At 40.3% G+C, this 20871-nt stretch overlaps 1 protein-coding gene across 1 annotated transcript in view; it reads right to left on the reverse strand.

The window, feature by feature from the left end:
• Positions 1 to 266: 266 nt before the first annotated feature.
• Positions 267 to 20871, reverse strand: part of LOC126183606 (mitochondrial pyruvate carrier 2-like) — a 63444-nt gene continuing 42839 nt past the window's right edge. The window contains exons 2-4 of the mRNA XM_049925717.1: positions 10071 to 10111; positions 8352 to 8548; positions 267 to 831 (exon numbers count right to left, since the gene is read on the reverse strand). Coding sequence (XP_049781674.1) covers positions 765 to 831; positions 8352 to 8548; positions 10071 to 10111 — 305 coding nt within the window. The 3' untranslated portion in view covers positions 267 to 764. The remainder of the gene's footprint in view (positions 832 to 8351; positions 8549 to 10070; positions 10112 to 20871) is intronic.

Consider the following 20871-nt stretch of genomic DNA (forward strand, 5'->3'; position numbering starts at 1 on the left):
ACTTTATTTTGTCAGCCAGTGTGTGTACTATACAGTTCAAACTAAATTGACGTATCCAGTAACATTTCAGAAATGTGATTGTATCCTATATGGTTGCAAATTTTCATTTATTAAGGCATATACATATTTATTAAGACATCTCTCTCTACTAATAGGTACATACAAATAATAAACATTTTTTACTGTTCATATGGACTGCAGTTTGTCTGTTAAGTAATTCTGTGGTACAGAAGTTCAACATACAGTAATTCTCTTTAAGTAAATGAGGTAAAGTTAAGATTTGTACTCACAAAATATACAATCATACTTTATTTTCAATTTCATGAACATTTTAGAAATGTTACTTCCATATATTTTTACATTTCAATACAACATATAACATCTAAATATTTATATTCTAATGCAGACTTATATACACTAAATTAATGTCAGTCTTCTTTTCTAATTTGAGCAAATTCTGCATTTAAATAATGTAAATTAACATTGTTAATAGCTGTAGTAAAAGTAATAGCTTTATCTACAAGAAGTCAACTCTTTAAATTACAAACAGTTTCATCATGCAGCAGTTGCTATTATTTTTTAAGGCTGGGAAGTGGATTTCTGAGGTGACATATGCATGGTTACTATGGAATGTACCCTAAACCAAGTAAAAGGATTACTATACAGTGTCATTAATCTTTTATTTTGCTGATGCCTCTGCTATATACGTAGCCAAATAAATTAGTAGTCCACTCCTTCCATATGTACACACACAAAAACTTCTTTCATAAAAGCATTTTTTGTTCTTGCGTCCTTCCATTGTTTCCCTTTTCCTTTAGTTGGAGCTGGTACCTGGAAAAGGAAAAATAAGTTTCTACACTCTGTCATACTGCACACACAGTTACATGGAATTCCATCTTTCTATGTCTGCTAAATTAACATCCTGAAGAATTTGGTTGGCATATCCTAATCTTTTGATTGTCTTTCTTGGTCTATACAGGGCCAAATTAACTGTTGTTATTCCTTGAACTTGTCCGTTCTCCACAAACTTAATTTTTTGCCTATCTGTTCTGACATTATGCACTATATCTTACCACTTAATTTGTCAAAGAGTTTCTGTAGCACCACATTTAGAGTACTTATAGTTCCCTTCATCTCTGGATTTTGCCCAATGGTCTGTTCACTTCTGTACATTCATGTTCTATGGGCTTTTAATGGTTAGCACAACACAAGCCATAACAGTCAGTTGTTTGAGACAGAGATGATGAAGGATTTTTCTTTAAAAGTTCGAAATTGTAAGCAGATCGCTCACATTAAGTAAACTTGAGAATGTTTTTTTTTTTTTTTTTACACTGATCAGCCATAACATTACAACCACTGACCTATCATTATAAACCCATCCAGGTGATAGCAGTGTCACATGGTGAGGAATGACTGCTAGTCAGACATGCGCACAGTGCATGTAGCGTCAGTGAGCGTGCTGTCCATGTGTAGAATGGGGAAGGCAGGAAATCTATCATAGTTTGACCGAGGGCAGATTGTGTTAGCCCAGAGGCTTGGCATGAGCATTTCACAAGATGCACGACTTGTTGGGTATTTGAGAAGGCTGTGGTGAGTGTCTTCAACATGTGGCAAAACCAAGGTGAAACCACATCCAGACATTATGGAGTTGGGCGGCCACCCCTCATCACATATGTCGGATGTCGTAGGCCAGGCAGACTGGTAAAACAGGACAGGTGGTGAACTGTGGTGGAACCAACATTAGAATTTAATGCAGAACAAAGTACAAGTGTGTCTGAACACACAGTGCACTGAAGACTCCTGCTGATGGGCCTCTGCAGCTGACAACCCATACATGTGCCAATATTAATTCCACAACATTGGCAAGTACTACTGAATCCCAATACCTTCTTCATTATGCTGATGGGACAGTGTGAATCGGGAGGAGCTCCTCGATGCCTGTACTGCAGGACAGAGACAAGCTGATGGTGGCTTCATTATGCCCTGGACAACATTCCCATGACCATGAGTCCAGTGGAGGTCTTGCAAAGCACAATGATGGCAAAGGAGTACTCTACACTGGTTGCAGACCACATACAACCATCCAAGAAGATCATGTTTCCCAATGGCAGTGGCATTTTTCATGAGGATAATGTGCCATGTCATAAGACCAGGAGTGTGATGGACTGGTTTCAGGACCACAGTGGTTAGTTCCAGTTGATGTGCTGGCCCCCAATTTGGCAGATCTGAACCCAATCAAACGCATCTGGGATGTGGTTGAGTGTGGCGTTAGAGCTCTTCGCTCTCTCCCCAGAGATTTTACGGGAATCAGGTGACTTGTGTGTGCAGATGTGTTGCCGGCAACATGCCAAGGCCTCATTGCATCCATGCCATGATGCATTGCCTCTACTATTCCTGCCAAGGGTGGAAATATCGGCTATTAGGTAGATGGTCATAATGTTCTGGCTGATCAATGTATAAGGATGATCTTGTAAGGAACTTCAGTCCCACATCTCAATTGTGTTCAACTGTGTCAAGCTTATGAAAGCTCCCTTGATCATCCAACTTTTACTTACTTAATACAGCAGTTGTTTAACTTTCTCCAAGGTTTTTATCCTATTCCAGCTTGTAGGAAGTTTCTGTTATCCTTTAGACTGTTTTCTTTATCTTTTTCTTTGTTTGTTTACACTTACTCCACATCTGTATCACCTCCCTTATGGTTCCTGAAGTGGATCTTTGCTAAAAGCAGTAGAAACATAATTCAGAACTCCAGCAGTCTCTATTTTCTCAGGTTTCTTTTTTGGTAGTCCACATTGTGTAGCAGTTGTGGTGTCCTTTCATTCCCCAACTGTAGCAATCCACTCATCCTTGACTGTCAGATTTTAATCCCCTTTCCAGTTACTTTTAATGATTTGTCATTTCCTCACATAATCCCTACGTACTATTAATCATCAGCTTGTAATATGGACATCTAAACATGTACGCTGATGGGTGTCAATAGCTTCATTTTAATTCTTGGAAGAATATTTCCACAATTGCAGTACGTCTAATAACTCATTCTGTAACTCACCTTCTTGCTTGTAACAATACCATTGGTTCCTCCCAATTCCATACAATATTTTAATGTGTAAAGTTCCACACTCGAATTTGCAGAACATCAGCTAATACCTGTTCAAGTTGGTAGGGCTACCAGCAACTATGCTACAACTAGTGCGTCTCATAGCATGATGTCAGCTGAAAGAATCATCCACTTTAACAGTACTATGTTAAGGTATTTCTCCTACATGTGACTCTTTTCACCTCTTGTGCTTTGTGTTTCTGTAGTTATTGAAGAACTAACCAGTGGTTAAGACATTGCATTCATGTGCCTGATATCCGGATATAGTTTCATTAATTGACTTGATGTGAATATAAGGATTAAGGATGGTTCATATGGCTAAAACAAAGCTGATACCCGCCTGAATCTGCATCCGGTTGACCTGACACTTTTATTACCTTTCATGTATAGGTTGATAACATGTCAGACGAACTTACCTTCCTTGTGACAATATCTGTCTTTGACAGGGAACAATGTAAAGTAAGTGTAAACGAATTATAAAACTCTTAGGGAAGCCAGACAAATATGAGGGTGTGCTGAAAAGTATTGCTTCATTCTGAGTTTTCTTATGTCAAAACTCGTAAAACTTTTAAATTACCAACATCCTACATCTCCATTCTTCATGTCTAGATATTTGCAGCCCTCTACTACTTGATAACTCCAAATCATAGCATGTAATAAGGTGGTGCGTAATGTAACTATGTCAGTATCTGAGAAATAGTGTGCTGTAATTGAGTTCCTACTTTGAAGATTTGGCTACCCACAGAGCACCCCTTCCTTTGCTGTGATGATGGCAGACTACACATGAGCATGACGACATCTGAAACAATCCAATGCCATAGGTTTGCTGTGATTGATCATCTTTCATACAGTCCCAACTTGGCCCCATCCGATTTCCAAAACTTGAAGAACACCTTCAAGGCAAACAGAAGTGAGGTTGTGGCTCCAGCTACAAAGTCAATCATTCTATAGTGATGGTATTATTAAACTTGTCTCTCATTGGGAGAAATATGTTCATCGTCCAGGTGACTGTTGAGAAATGAATATGTAGACATGAAGGATAAAGATGTAGAACGTTAATATTGTTTGTTTTTATTTAAAAAGCTGTAAGAGCTGTCACATGAAAAACTCAAATGTAAAAGGAAATGCACATGAAACATGGCACAAGTACAAATGAGTTACTGAAAGTCATATTTCTGATTAATAACACAGATTACAAAACACTGTTGTAATGAAACACAAAACAGTCATACCTTTAAGACTTATTCCCACATGAATCTTAATTCTAGATTAGTAGTTCACTTCCCTCAATCCAGAGAGTTTCTCCATTACTACAATTACTATTAATTTGTGTTTAATTACTGGAGCTGCAACTATCTCTACTGTACCCCATTTCTGATGATCCATATTATAATTATTATCCTGGTGTGAAACTTTCTTATACTGACTGTGCAGAGAAATTGAAAATAGTCTCAGCGTTTGTTGCTATTGTTGCTGTAAAAAATAATTAACATGAACCTCTTTTGTCAGTCCATTGGACTCTGATCTGTTGATCTTTAAGAGGCAATATGAGAGGTGCACATGGAGATTAACCCCCACCCGTATCTGTACCCATGACCACACAGCTGTACCAAATTTAGCTTTCCCTACAGCGGGTTACAGGCATACGGTTCAGGAAGATCCATTTGTGACACCTTTAGTGATACTAACATGTGTGACAGATGAAAGAAAACAATATAGTTCCTGCTTTCAGTGGCTGTACAGATGTGAAAATAACAGATAGAGAAATATATGAGAATATAATTGAAAATTGGCTCATGTGTCTTGATAGAGGAAATATGACTAGACCTGATGGGCTGTCCATTGAATTCTTTATCAAATATGTGGTAGAACTTGACCCCCTCTTCTTCAACAGTTTACCTTGCTCCATCAGTCCAAAACATTTTGAGACTGGATTGATAAAAAGTAGAGAACAGTAAATATAGTGGTTTTAATGCTGCAGGTGCTATACAGAGGCTTCCCATACTTCAGTACAGCACACAGAATGTTCATACAATCTTGTGAAACTGTCAGAAAAGTCCTCCTTTGAGGTGGTGTTCAACTCGCACATCACGTTCGCATTTACTTAGGTCTTAAGAAACTGTTAGAGACCCAGTCTGCACTTAGTCATTTTGTAATAGGTTTGCATTGATATCTCCAAGTCTCAATATCTGTGGTGATATTTTCTAAAAAAGAACAGTCCACATTGTTCATTTCAGTCAAGTTGTAGTAGGCATAGAACACCTGATTTCTAGATGTTCAGTCTGTTGTGTCATTGCAATTTGACTTGACATTGACACACTATGGTCTCATGCCCACTTCCACAACCTCACAACTAACTGGTCAAATCCACATCTGCTGTTTACAGTTGTTAGCTCAAGCAGCTACCATAGTTACTGTGCTGATGTCGCTTATACACCAGTAATAAAATAAGTCTCGGAATTTTTATTGACAAGTGGTGTATATTGCTGGAAGTGGAGCATGACTGGGAAAACGGTGTAGGTGTGTGGTTTGGAGCCCATGAGCACTCAACAGTGAGGTTATCAGCACCCTTACCCTCATGGAAACAAACAATTGTGGTTTAAGTCTCTAAAATCGTTGCACACAATGAGGAGTAAATCCATAAAATGACACTCATTCACTCACTCCCATCTCACTTGTGTTGAGTCACACAATCACTGTATCTAACATGCCGGAAGACAACTGATAAATGGTGAAAGGTGCTACACCTATAATTAAAACAGAAGTAAAATTGTAAAAGACCTAAAAGAAAGGCACAGAGAAATGTAACTGGCTGACCACTTACAAAAAACGTGGGTAAGCCAGTCACCCTATTGACACATTAAGAATATCTACCAAAAATCTTAGGAAACAAGTTGGACAGATCACAAAATCTTAAACCACATTCACATGAACATTACCTAAAATAGAGGGCAAACCTGTCGGCAAATCCACTCTTTGGTTAGAAAATTAAACACAGTTTAAAAACGTGGAGCACCGTTATCTGTACACCACAAGCACTGCACGTTGGAGGGCCCTCTCGCCAGAGCAAGAAATGCGTTACAGGGTTGTGGCATATGTGATGACATGTAAGGAGAACCTCATCCTGTTGAGAGGCTGGAAGGAGATACACCACTGTTGCATTGTAGGCTTTACTAGATGGAGCTTATTGCCTGTCACTTCCAGCCATTCATTGACACATGACGTTCCTCATCAGCGAAACAAGAACATGCAGGTCAATGGGGCACTGAAGTAACCAAGGATCAAAACATGCCTACTCGGCCACTACATCTGCCGTTTTGTTCCCTGTGATACCTCTGTATCCTGGCACCCAGCATCTGCCCCAGCTGTTTAGCCAGAGGAGGGTGTGCTGGCTATCCTGAACTACTTAAAAAGGTGCAGGTCATTGCAATACAAAGGAAGGGGCACAGGACAGCTGTGGAGACTTATTAATCCATCAGAATGAGAGAGAGGTACTGGCAGAAATAAAGATAGGAGCATATCATTAGCTCTGCTTGGATTGCTCAGTTGGCAGAGCACTTGCCTGCAAATGACAGAGTCTTAGGTTTAAGTCCCAATCCTGAACACAGTTATAACCTGTAAGCAAGTTTTAACATTAGACCTATCTCATTGAAGTCAAAATGTTGCAGAATTTCTGTTATCATGTGATTGCTCATCTGCAGACTATGCTACCACCACACTACTACTACTACTACTACTACTACTACAAAACCAACAATGATTGTGTAATCATTGACTATATGAAACTCAGCTTGCTCTTATCATTAATGAGATGGACAGAGCAGTAGGTACAGCAGCTGGGGTTGACATCATGTTTGTTGGCTTCCAAAAAGCCTGAAATACAGTTCCATACCATCACTGAGCAAACAAAATACATGCAAATGAAAGATCTGAATAAAAGTTTGACTGGAGTGAAGACTTCCTAGAAAACAGAACCCATAACAAAATTTGTAATGGGGAGGTGCCATCAGAAGCTAGAGTAGTATGTGGTCTACTTCAAGGTAGTTTGATAATGCTACCATTGTTAATGATAGCACAGAAATCACTTGTAGCTCTATGAAGCAGTTCAGCTATATCACAGTTGTGTACAAGAAGTTGACATCATTATAAATTTGAAATGAATATAGAAAGACAAAGTGATTACCACCTGGTGTAAAAATTTGTGTCTGACCCTCAACATAAGTAAATGCAATATAATGTGCATCAATAAACAAAATAATCAAATAACATTTGACTTAGTGATTGATCTTCGGTTACTGGAATAAGACAAAGCTGTGAAACATCTATGAGTAAAACTGTTAAGTGTTTTAAAGTGGAATGGGCACAAAAAATATCTCCACGAGGAAAGTATTTACCAGACTAATGTCTGCTGTCAGCAATGAAGAAAGTCATTAACAAAATCATTTTTATACCAATTCCTGACAATTGTTCATCAGACTGGGACTCTCTTTCAGGTTGACTAGCAGAAGATAACAGGTATGCAGAGAAGAGTTGTACTCTACATTATACGCTCATTTAATCAATATGAGTGTGTTGCACAAATGCGTAACAAATGTAGTGGTACATTTACAGGGAAGACGTGCTTGCAGAGAGCTGTATACATGGAATTCTGGGAAACAATTTTCCAAAACTAGTCAAGAAATACATTTTTCTAAACTGATGTAACCAGTTTCTGAGATGGTTCCTTTGAAAAGAACATACCGGTAGCTGATTTATTCCTTCCTCCTAGCTCTTACCCAGCCTTTTATGCCATCTCCAATGTTTCTTATTCAGTCTCTTACAACCTCTCTTTCTTGTGGAGAGAGTATTCCCTATCCTTCTCATCAATAAACATGCTTTTGTCAATATGTCACACCTTCCATAGTACAAATACATTTGTTTCTATTACTCTTCCTGTCCTGACACATTCATTTATTCTGATATTGCTTGTTTACATATTTATGTCACAGTTTTGATATGTATACAGTGTGATGAAAAATAAACTAAATCTAAATAGAAGACTATTATAGATACTGATGTCTAAGTAATTGGCCATTTTTAAAAGCTTTTATAGTAAAATGTAATTCTGATGTAATGGTTATTTAAACATTTATTTAGTAGTTGTTCAAATACAGTTCATGAGAGTCCATTCGGTTTTAATATAGTAATCTTGTCTGTGTTAATTTATTACAAGGTTTTTATAAGTATTAGTAATAAAAAAAGTGGATCACCATACCTTATAGCTCTTGAGAGAGAATAAAGTCCTGTCAGGGCGACAAAGACATTTACACTGCACAGACTATAGTTCTTGGGGATAATAACTAAGCAGTATCGAGACCAGATCATGCCTGTGACTGCCAAAGCAGAAGACTGTGATATACTGATTGTTTCTACTGGTCGCTGGAGGTCACTCAAGCCTGCAATTACAAGCCCCTGCAAAACATGACAACGTAACTTATATTTAGTATTTTACTCTACTTTCATTCCTATTTTGCAGGAGTCTGTATGTAAGCAATTTAAATTTTTCATAATCTATATAGAAATTATGTATCTGTAGTTTTAGAGTTGCTCTAAGTTTGTTTACTGATGAGGAGAACATGGCAAGTGTCATCACCCAATTTCCCAGGAACACCGATCAGTGGAAGAGGAGTCAAAGTATGCAAACACATGCCTCGTCTTATCTGTAGATACATGACCATTTCTCAATAAACAACTATCAAAGCTTTCAAGGTATAGGCCTTCTACCACAAGACATCCACAGAGGAAATGATGGTTCAGTGGTTAGGGTTGCAGCTTTTTAATTTTGCATCCCATGTTCAAAAACTAATTTTTGTTTTTATTTATTTTATTTTTATTCTTTTCATTTATCTACACATGCCCTTAGCTGGCTGTTACACAAATGTTTCTTATCAAATTAGGGGATCTAAGGGCATTCATTATATTAATTGTAAAATTACAATTGGATTTCACAATAAGTGTCTCACAGTTATTGCATATGTGTGTGTGGTATGTTGATGGGTTGCAGTATTTTTAAATTCTCATATTCCACTCTCATATTATTACATTTTATAAAGATGTTTATTCTTCAGGAAGATTTGATGCATTCCCTTGGATGGTACCGATAATGGAAACATTCAGAATGCAGATATTCCAAATTCCACAAGCATTGCACAAAAACAGGTTTGCCACAGTGACATTTCTTCGTAGGAATCTCCCTCGGGAAAGAAACGTAGCTACCGTTTGTGAAGATGTCATGCATTGGCAATAATTTCGCAGCAAACCATGCATAATGGATCACTTTTGCAAAACTGGCACTTGCAGTTGATCATGAACTATGTTACACTGCAGGAATTTCACCGAAAACAATTTCAAATAATTTTCTCATTCTTTTTGTAATTCAGTCATCTGACATACAAGTGATAGACGAATAATGTTATATCAATATAAACTGCAGTAATCTTCTATAGACATGGATATATAAATGAGAAAAAAAGGGTAGTAATTCGATTTCGAACACGAGGTGCAAAATTAAGAAGCTGCAACACTAACCGTTGTGTCACCATTTTGTTTGAGGATATTGTGTTGTAAAAGTCCTGTAAAGTATCTCGAAAACTTTGACTGTAATTTTTTCAGAAATGGTTGAGTGTCTACAGATAAGCCAAAATGTGTTCGCTTACTCTGAGTCCTCCTCCACTAAGTGAATTTTCTGGGAAACTGGATTATGGCACTTTTCGTGTTCTCCTTGGGAGTAGAAGAAATAAAAGAAAATTCAATCACACGTAAGTCTGTAGACACAAGGTACATACTATAAATGATCTGCACTTAATTCCAATAACACATCATTGAAAAGAAAGAGTGAAGTAGGTTTCTGACATTGAAGAAACTGTCATTCAAAGTTTAATTTAACAACAAACAAGAAAAGTGAAAACTGTCAAAATTACAATTTCATACTTACCCACTTAAAGAACGGCGACCAGAAAAATATAGTTTTAGGACCTGCAAAAACAAGAGCAAGAATTACGAAGTGTTTGCTTTCATGGACGAGTTTACATTTGGAAATTTGTGGTACAGGGGCCAAACTGCTGAGGTCATTGGTCCCAAGGCTTACACACTACTTAATCCAGCCTAAACTACCTCACACTGAGCACAACATGCACACCCATGCCCGAGGGAGGACTCGAACCTCCGACAGGGGGAGCTGTGCTAACCATGGTGAGTTTAAAATTATCTATTTTTGATTGATGTTCACCGTGATTGAGGTGTGTCTTGTTTGGAAACAATCTTGTCCAAGCGACTCACAGTACTTGATACTGACAGGAGTAATGCACACTTTACTCCTGGCCCTCAAGCTTGCTGTCAGTACTGCTCAGATCTCTTTTAGGTTTGTGTTATGGCAGGGTTAGTTATATGTTAACACTGATACATAGCAACATGGATGGGTTTACTGATGAAGACTTGGCTGATATGCACCTTATGTATGTGTTGACAGTATGAAATAGATGTTATGCTGTGGGCTGTTCCTTCGGTAATGGTAACCACGTCACAGTACTGTTGTAAAATCTGAGGGTTGTTGCAGTATTGTGTGTTTCATGTTTTATGTTTTGATTATTGCATATTATGCAGTTTTTTGCTGTTGTGAGGATATTTTCATGGATACAAAGGTAATTTGGTTAGAAAATGGAATAAATCATAATTACATCACTACTCTGTAACAAGCCATTGAAAGTTCATGTTCGATCTGTGTGGTTAAGCACAATTAATAGTTTACAATGAAAAGATATTATATAGCTTGATTAAAATAACTTTGTGGTTGACAGATGACCTTGCCAGCAGGTAGTGTTGGCAGCTAGTACATAGCATGCCACTTGCCCATGCAATCTATAGTTGCATGTGTGTTGCTTATTGAAAGTAAACATACTTTCAAGGTCTTTGTCAGTAGTCGGGAAGGTATCATAGTGGTGATGGCAGTTGGGGTAGCAGGTGTAATCATTGTTCCATGGATAGTGATATCTCAAGTACTCATTGAAAAGGAAGACCACCCATAGGATGAACAACGAATAACACATAATAACAAATTTGCTAATAATCACAAATAGTTGCAAACTGATAAAACAGATGAATTTTATGCATAATTGGCTTTATCAGCAATGAATGCACTGTACTTAAATGATTTATCATTTTTGTTGTCCTTTTGTGTGTCAACTAAATAGCTGTCAGATTTTAAAGAAATAATGAATTGATGGTAGTCAATGTATATTCCACTGCACATTCATTCTCACACAATTTCATTATTACATAGTTTGAGTGTTTTACGATGTTATGTCAGTCTGGTGAGTAAGTGTTGTATTGTTCTGTGTCTGATATTCCTTAATTTGAGTCAGCGAGCAAGTGGCCACAATGGTAAGTCACTGGACTCGCATTCAGCAGGATGGCACTTAAAATCTCGGTCCGGCCATTCACATTTTACTTTCCCCTGGGTTTCCTGAATCACTTAAGGCCAATTCTGGGATGGGTCCTTTGAAAAGGATACAGTTTATTTATTTTTACCCAATTGGAGCTTTTACTCCATCTCTAATGACTTTAACATCAATGGGACATTAATGCCTAAGATTACTTCTTTCTTAATTTGAGTCCATGTTTGTTCTCTGTAATTAAAATTGCAGTCATATGATGCCACTCCCAGAATTCTTTGACCAAACGAGGTTGTGCAGTGGTTAGCACACTGGACTCGCATTCAGAAGGACAACAGTTCAAACCTGCATCCAGCCATCCTCATTTAGGTTTTCTGTGATTTTCCTAAATCACTTCAGGCAAATGCCAGGATGGTTTCCATGAACGTGCACAGCTGATTTCCTTCCCCTTCCTTCCCTAATCCGAGCTTGTGCTCTGACTCTAATGACCTCACTGTCAAAGGGACATTAAACATTAATCTGCTCCTCCTCCTCAAAATTCTTTAACAATATTTTTAGCCAGTTCAGATACAATACATAAAGGCAACTGCCGTTTATTCCAGGCCACAGAATCCAGTCTTTCAGGCTTTTTCAGAATTCTGATAAGGGAATGTTATTTTTTACTTTCATTTTAGCCAAGCGATAAAGTCCTGTGTCCTGGAAGCAACTGTAAGCAAATTATCAAGGATTATCAAATAATACAAGGCATTTTATGGTACAGTTACAAAAGCTGAGTTAAAGTTTCCAACAGGGAGCACTTAAACCCTTACCTACTTTTACGATTTTCCAGTACTGGTAATCTCTTCTTGTTAGTAAGTTATTTCCATTGAGATGAACTGTATTCAATTTTGTGCGAAACTCTGTGACATACCTAAGTGAAGAAGAATCAGTGTATGCATACCAGTACTCCATTTTATAGTGAAAAGCTTTAATCTAGGTAATGACATCTGTTATGTGATTCCTGTCTTCTGTTTATGAGATACTGAATGCTGTCACAAAATGTACACTATACCATTTTGTTAGGTAAAAGAATGTTTCAAGTAGTAACCTACAGCAAAATTCATGTCTGTGTGTAAACAGTGCTTTGCCAAGTAGGGGTATTAAAAGTTAGATGCCTTGCACTATAGGCAATTGAAATATTTATTTATGCATTTATTTCACCTGTAAAAGTTAGGGCCTTTTCTTGCATCCAACATATTCTACATGGGCACTACAATATAATTATCAAAATAGTAGTAGTAGTAGTAGTAGTAGTTGTAGTAGTAGTAGTCATTGTGAATATGAGCACCATAACTTGGGGTGAATCGGGACAGAAAATGAAGTTTTTACTGAAAATTAACATCTAAATATTGTACTATAATTTTGAAATTTTAAATACAGCATCTCTAGTCCTTCCTACAGCAATGTGTTACAAGAATGAAAATGCTCTGCCATACCCGTTCTTCACCGCAGGACTTGAGGTGATTTGGAACACTGCATATTTTGAACAGTACTTGCATTTGAAACATGTGGTGAGGTGAATTGGAACATGTGAAACACATCTATCAAGCATTTTACTAAGGAAAATGCATTTATACTCCCTCAGCTTTAAATAAATTAATGCCAATTAGTATTTTTACATTACCAACCAGTTTTATTAACCATTAAATCTCTGAACTTCAGTACTTAATACAACACTTAACATTACATAATGTCAATGACTTCCTCGTCAGAAATCAGTTCCTTTCACCTTCATCCAAACTTGTGCTTTTGACACCACACACATGTCTACAACATCAGGAAAAAAGAAGTATTCTTGTTTCTCACTAATTTTCTTCCTCATGAAATTACCTTGAATGTCGTCAGGCAAATCCACAGCCTCAATCCTTCCTATATATAATTTTGAACGGTTAGTCTCTGTAACAGGAAACTTAACCAAGACAAAATCGATTTTGGCCAGTGTCATTGGAGGTGTCTCGGGAGTTTCAGGTCCATATTTCTCTTCCGTTGTTGTCTCAGATATTACAGTTTCTTGCTCCAAAACTTTGGGATCATCAGCTTCCTTTTCCTTGCTGCCCACTCCAATATTGTCTGAAATTTCTGTCTGTGACATGACACTTTTTCCAGGGAGAACATCCAGTTTTCTACCATGAGCTTTTTTGGGTTGGGAATTAACAGACCCGTAACAAACATCTCTCAGGTGTTCCACAAAGGCATCAAAACGTACCTGCACTGGCTTACCTGTTTCATTTTCAAACTACTAACAGGTAAGAGAGATAAAACATTTTCTGGATTGAAAGGTATGATACCAGAAGCACGAAATCCTGCAGTAGCATTGTCTTGAATTTTCTCACCCATGTGGTGAAATGTCGGCTTCAATGTATTAGGGAAGTTGCTTTTTGGAAGAACACCCCTATTGCCTTTCTCCCAAACAGTCAAAGCTTTTTGCCAAGCTATCTTCATTAGGTGAAACAATGCCATGTTTAGAGGTTGGCAGATGTGTGTTGAATTTGGGGGGAGCAACACAAACTTAATATATGAAGATTGTATCTGTTCTTTCGTACATGTCTGAAAGAACAGATACCCTCTTCTTATAGATAAGGCTTACCAGCCAGTGATCTTCTTCACTGTGCGTGCACTCACATTGCTCAAACTGTTACGGGAATTGGTAGATTGACTGTCGCAAGTAATGAGTATAGTGGGCAGGGCACTACAAATGTAGTGTGTGGACAGTAAGTTGCAAATGTGGGTCTCACGGGCAGCGTGCCAGAGTGAAATTACTGCAGTCACACTATCCTCTCTCTATCAACTAAATACCTAGGAATTACTATTACGAACGACTTAAATTGGAAGGAACACACAGAAAATGTTGTGGGGAAGGCTAACCAAACACTGCGTTTTATTGGCAGGACATTTAGAAAATGTAACAGATCTACTAAGGAGACTGCCTACACTACGCTTGTCCGTCCTCTTTCAGAATACTGCTGCATGGTGTGGCCTCCTTACCAGATAGGACTGACGGTGTTCATCGAAGAAGTTCAAAGAAGGGCAGCACATTTTGTATTATCGCGAAATATGGGAGAAAGTGTCACTGAAATGATACAGGATTTGGGCCGGACATCATCAAAACAAAGGCTTTTTTCGTTGCGACGGAAGCTTCTCACGAAATTCAGTCACCAACTTTCCCCTCCGATGTGAAAATATTTTGTTGACACCGACCTGCATTGGGAGAAACGATCACCACGATAAAATAAGGGAAATCAGAGCTTGTGTGGAAAGATATAGGTGTTCGTTCTTTCCATGCGCTATACGAGATTGGAATAATAGAGAATTGTGAAGGTGGTTCGATGACCCCTCTGCCAGGCACTTAAATGTGATTTGCAGAGTATCCATGTAGATGTAGATGTAGAACCGACAACTATAGCGGTGCCCGGCAACAGCGCAAACCCACGGCCAATCGGAACGCCTGGCGCCAAGTTTTCTTAGTTTAAAAATGGTGCGTCGTCGACTCACACAACGTTGGTAATTTTGGTTCCTATTGGCATCAGCTATCCAGGGTTAAAATTTCGTGACACTATTTTTTTCCCACGCTCTGTGTGTGTGTGTGTGTGTGTGTGTGTGTGTGTGTGTGTGGGTTTGGTGCTTACGGGTGCTCAACGGTGAGATTACCAGCGCCCTTACACATGTTAAAAGAGACGGATGTGGGAAAAATTGCTAAAAAGTGATCATACACGCAAAGACAACGGGAAAGAATACAAGATGCTATACAGGAGACTAAAACATAAAGAACATGACAAAGGAGCTAAAAAGAAGGCACAGGAAAATCTCACTGGCTGGCCACTTGCGTAAAAAAAAAAAAAAAATATGAGTGAACCAGTCACTCTGTGAACATATTAAATTCATCTCCCTAAAATATTGGTATAAATATTGGCCAATTCATAAAACTTTAAAACTCTAACTTCATTCATTTTATTGGCACCTAAAATAGATTTCAGATCCGTTGGCAAATCAGTCCCAGTCCGCTGGTCGGAAAATAATACGCAGTCCAATAAAATGTGGCGCACATTGATCTGTACACACAAGCGCCACACATTGAAGGGTACTCTAGTCGGAGCAAGAAGCCATGCGTCATAGGGCTGTGGCCTATGCAAAGATGAGCGAGGAGAATGTCGTCCCATCTACATGGCTGTAAGGAAGTACACCACGGCCACGTTCTGAGCTTTGCAAAATTGAGCTTATTGTGTGTCACTTCTAGCCATTCATCCTCCCACCAACGCAAGACTCTGGAGCTCAACAGCGAGGTTATAGCATGCAGGGGGATGGCACACTGAAATTCCTGAGGATCAAAACACAGCTTCTTGGCTGCTAGATCTGCCCTTTCATTCCCCACAATTCCCATGTGCCCTGGTACCCACCAGAAAGACACCTCCGTCCCCAGTTGCTGTAGTTGGAGGAGGGCATCCTGGATAATCTGGACTACTTTATCTGCTGGGTACAAACGCGACCCATCCATAAAAACAGCTACATGGTTGTGTTGCTCGAACAAAATGTCAGAAAATATCGCATTAAAAATGGAAGTAGGAGTGCAGTCTCTCCTACACTGCACCAAATGTAAAATCACTCTGGGTCTTTCGAGTAACAAGGGCGGCAGACGGTTAAAACCGTGGATTTGGGGTAATACTTGTTCCACACCAAGTGACTCTAGCACAAGCTGCACACAGATCCTAAATGGCTTTGTGCCTCATGGACGGTTGGAGAAAAGGTGTTCCAAAGGCGGGCATGCAACAGTATGGCTTACAGGTGAAGTCGTAGCTGCTAGGGATGTACACACCTGATGCTCCATGATCAACTGCCGCTGGATGGTAAGTGCTGGTTCCCCAGCCTCAGCAAAGAGGCTGGGTATGGTTCTGGTCCTATAAGCACTCGTGGCCAGCTGCATCCCCTCATGGACGACACCTCAATGATCTTCAAATAAGAAGACCTCACCGATCCATATACCGTGCACCCATAGTCGAGCCGTGAACGCATGAAAACTCTATAAAACTGGAGGAGATGCACCTTGTTAGCTCCCCAAGACCTGTGGCTAATGCACTTCATGATGTTCAGTGACTTGAGAGTTCTGGCTTTCAGGTCTCTTAGGTGTGGCAACCACAACAATTTGGAGTAAAAAATGAGGCCCAGAAGTCTCACTGAGTCTCTTAAATTTAGGATGGTGTTCCTCATATGCAAATCAAACACACACACACACACACACACACACACACACACACACACACACACACACATTACCGTAGATGTGACAATGTTTATGGCTATGGCAAAGAGGGTAACACTCAAAAAAGTGCCCTGACGGATACCAGTTTCCTGCTCAAATCGATCTGATAGCGTGTCACGAAGTCGAGTCCTAAAAAAAACGCTGAGACAAGAAAGACTGTAAGAAGATGGGTAGGTGGCCACGAAAGCCCCATTGATGCAGTTGTGGGAGAATACTGTGTCTCCAAGTAGTGTCATATGCCTTCAGAATAAGATTTTCATTCTGCAGCGGAGTGTGCACTGTGAGGTTGTCTGCTGTCGGGCGGCATTTAAACCGGCAAAAAGCTGCACGCCTCTCCTGGATTGCCGAAGAGCGCTCATCTGCCCACCAAGATACTGGTCGTCTCCTAAGTGACCTAAAGACTGTGGTATGGATAAGTCAGCAGCATGACGGATCACACATGTGATGTGGTCCACCCATTCCTAGAGGTTATAATGGTGTTCAAACGCAGCAAACTGGCTGAACAGCGCCCAATGAACCTTGATGATAATCCATTTTGGTTGCTTCTGTTCCAGCAATTCTCCATCCGGTAGGTGGATTAACAGTGGGAAGTAGTCACTGGAATTAAGGTCATCAGTTGCTTCCCACTGTGCTGAGTGTGCAAGGGCTGGACAGCAGAATGAGAGGTCAATGGCTGAGGATGATCCAGTAGCAGCCAAGAAATGCGCACTCAGTAGGAGAAATGGGCTGGACAGTTGTTCAATAAGGCCTGCAAGAGCCTCATAGTCTATTGCATCCTGCGGAGGTAAGAACAGGGAGCAGAGAGTTATCACTGGATTTCCATGAACTGCAAAAGCTACTGCTTGTAGGTTAGCAACTAAAGGGAAAGTGGAGGAGTGGTGTGTGTTACTGACAAACACAGCAACAACTCCCTTAGCTCTTTCCCCAGTCAGGTCATCCTTATGGTGGAGGGTATAACCCTATAGCACAGGGACATCAGTAGCTTTGAAATGTGTTTTCCGTAAACACAGGCACAGGGGTTGTGCCTGTGCCAGGAGTTTCAGTTGCTCCACATGAGTCCTGAACCCATTCATGTTCCACTGTAGTATGGGTGCCATTTATCATGATGGTTGGACTTTCACACTGTCTTTCCACCAGGGTGGGGAGCCCACAGTGATTGGAGTTCCAGCTTTGGGGCAAGATGGTTGCCACAGGCAGAGTTTGCAGTTCATTGGCTATGAAGCAGAAGCAGCAGAGCTATCAAGTAGATTGACATCGACATGATCTGATAGTCCACCTTCTGTACTCTCTGTTTTCGCCTGTGGCGGAAGCTTCCCATTTGCTTTCTTAGCCTGGGAGGCTTTACAGGAACTACTGCAGCAGTGGCAGAGGCAGCACTGGATTTTTTACAAGACTGTGCCCTTGGATGTACTATGAGCTCTGCAGTGGTGGTACCTGTGGTCTTCTCTTATGTTCTCTTAGGTGTATTGGTTCTGAAACAATTGCAGCTTAATAAATACACTGACAAGCGCAGGTACTAGTGCTGACACTAGCAACCTCCATTTGTGTAGAAGCATTGGCTATCAAAATAGGATTTTTAAGGGCTGAAGCAAAAGAACTAGTGAATGTGGGAGGTGCATGGCATTATAGATTTTCTTCGCCTGTCCATGTGGAATGCGATTTGAAGTCTTAAGCTCCTGTATCTTTCGCTCTTCAAGGAAGACACTGCAGTCCCTACTCCAGACAGGGTGATATCTAGAGCAATTTACACACTTTGGAGGGAAGGAGCAGCCAACGCCATCATTGTTGGTCTTGCCACATTTGCCATAAATGCCTTCACCCTTACATCGTAAGATGGTGTGCCCAAAGCACTGGCATTTCAAACAGCGAATTGGGTTAGGGACATATGGCCGTACACTTAGGTGAAAAAAAAACCACCTTTATATGTTCTGGGAGTTTTATGCTATTGAAGGTAAGTATGAAGGAGTCAGATATCACTAGATCCCCATCCTATCTTTTCGGTATATTCTGCACATCAACGATCCCTTCTTGAGCCCACTCATCTTTCAGTGCCTCCTTACAAATGTTGACCATATCTGTACACGACAGCCGGCCGGAGTGGCCGAGCGGTTCTAGGTGCTACAGTCTGAAACCGCACGACCGCTACGGTCACAGGTTCGAATCCTGCCTTGGGCATGGATGTGTGTGATGTCCTTAGGTTAGTTAGGTTTAAATTGTTCTAAGTTCTAGGGGACTGATGACCACAGCAGTTACAGGGTGTTTCAAAAATGACCTGTATATTTGAAACGGCAATAAAAACTAAACGAGCAGCGATAGAAATACACCGTTTGTTGCAATATGCTTAGGACAACAGTACATTTTCAAGCGGACAAACTTTCGAAATTACAGTAGTTACAATTTTCAACAACAGATGGCGCTGCAAGTGATGTGAAAGATATAGAAGACAACGCAGTCTGTGGGTGCGCCATTCTGTACGTTGTCTTTCTGCTGTAAGCGTGTGCTGTTCACAACGTGCAAGTGTGCTGTAGACAACATGGTTTATTCCTTAGAACAGAGGATTTTTCTGGTGTTGGAATTCCACCGCCTAGAACACAGTGTTGTTGCAACAAGACGAAGTTTTCAACAGAGGTTTAATGTAACCAAAGGACCGAAAAGCGATACAATAAAGGATCTGTTTGAAAAATTTCAACGGACTGGGAACGTGACGGATGAACGTGCTGGAAAGGTAGGGCGACCGCGTACGGCAACCACAGAGGGCAACGCGCAGCTAGTGCAGCGGGTGATCCAACAGCGGCCTCGGGTTTCCATTCGCCATGTTGCAGCTGCGGTCCAAATGACGCCAACGTCCACGTATTGTCTCATGCGCCAGAGTTTACACCTCCATCCATACAAAATTCAAACGCGGCAACCCCTCAGCGCCGCCACCATTGCTGCACGAGAGACATTCGCTAACGATATAGTGCACAGGATTGATGACGGTGATATGCATGTGGGTAGCATTTGGTTTACTGACGAAGCTTATTTTTACCTGGACAGCTTCGTCAATAAACAGAACTGGCGCATATGGGGAACCGAAAAGCCCCATGTTGCAGCCCCATCGTCCCTGCATCCTCAAAAGTACTGGTCTGGGCCGCCATTTCTTCCAAAGGAATCATTGGCCCATTTTTCAGATCCGAAACGATTACTGCATACGCTATCTGGACATTCTTCGTGAATTTGTGGCGGTAGAAACTGCCTTAGACGACACTGCGAACACCTCGTGGTTTATGCAAGATGGTGTCCGGCCACGTCGCACGGCCGACGTCTTTAATTTCCTGAATGAATATTTCGATGATCGTGTGATTGCTTTGGGCTAGCCGAAACATACAGGAGGCGGCGTGGATTGGCCTCCCTATTTGCCAGACATGAACCCCTATGACTTCTTTCTGTGGGGACACTTGAAAGACCAGGTGTACCGCCAGAATCCAGAAACAATTGAACAGCTGAAGCAGTACATCTCATCTGCATGTGAAGCCATTCCGCCAGACACGTTGTCAAAGGTTTCGGGTAATTTCATTCAGAGACTACGCCATATTATTGCTACGCATGGTGGATATGTGGAAAATATCGTACTATAGAGTTTCCCAGACCGTAGCGCCATCTGTTGTTGAAAATTGTAACTACTGTAATTTCGAAAGTTTGTCTGCCTGAAAATGTACTGTTGTCCCAAGCATATTGCAACAAACGGTGTATTTCTATCGTTGCTCGTTTAGTTTTTATTGCCGTTTCAAATATACCGGTCATTTTTGAAACACCCTGTAAGTCCCATAGTGCTCAAAGCCATTTGAACCATTTTTTTTTTATTTTTGATTTTTCTTTGTACACGACACAACACCTTTGTTGTAATTCAAGCTGTTGTAGAGCTCCATTCCGATGGTATATTCTCCAAGGCATTTAGCCTTTCAGAGGTTTGTTGCTTGTTGGGAACTAGCAGTGTCAACCAACAGTGTGCCATTACACCATTGCTTGAGGGATTTCAATGAACCTGCGATGCCCTCCAAACCTTTTTTAAC

This window comes from Schistocerca cancellata, chromosome 4 (genome assembly GCF_023864275.1).
Source record: "Schistocerca cancellata isolate TAMUIC-IGC-003103 chromosome 4, iqSchCanc2.1, whole genome shotgun sequence".
NCBI classification, from domain to species: Eukaryota; Metazoa; Arthropoda; class Insecta; order Orthoptera; family Acrididae; genus Schistocerca; species Schistocerca cancellata.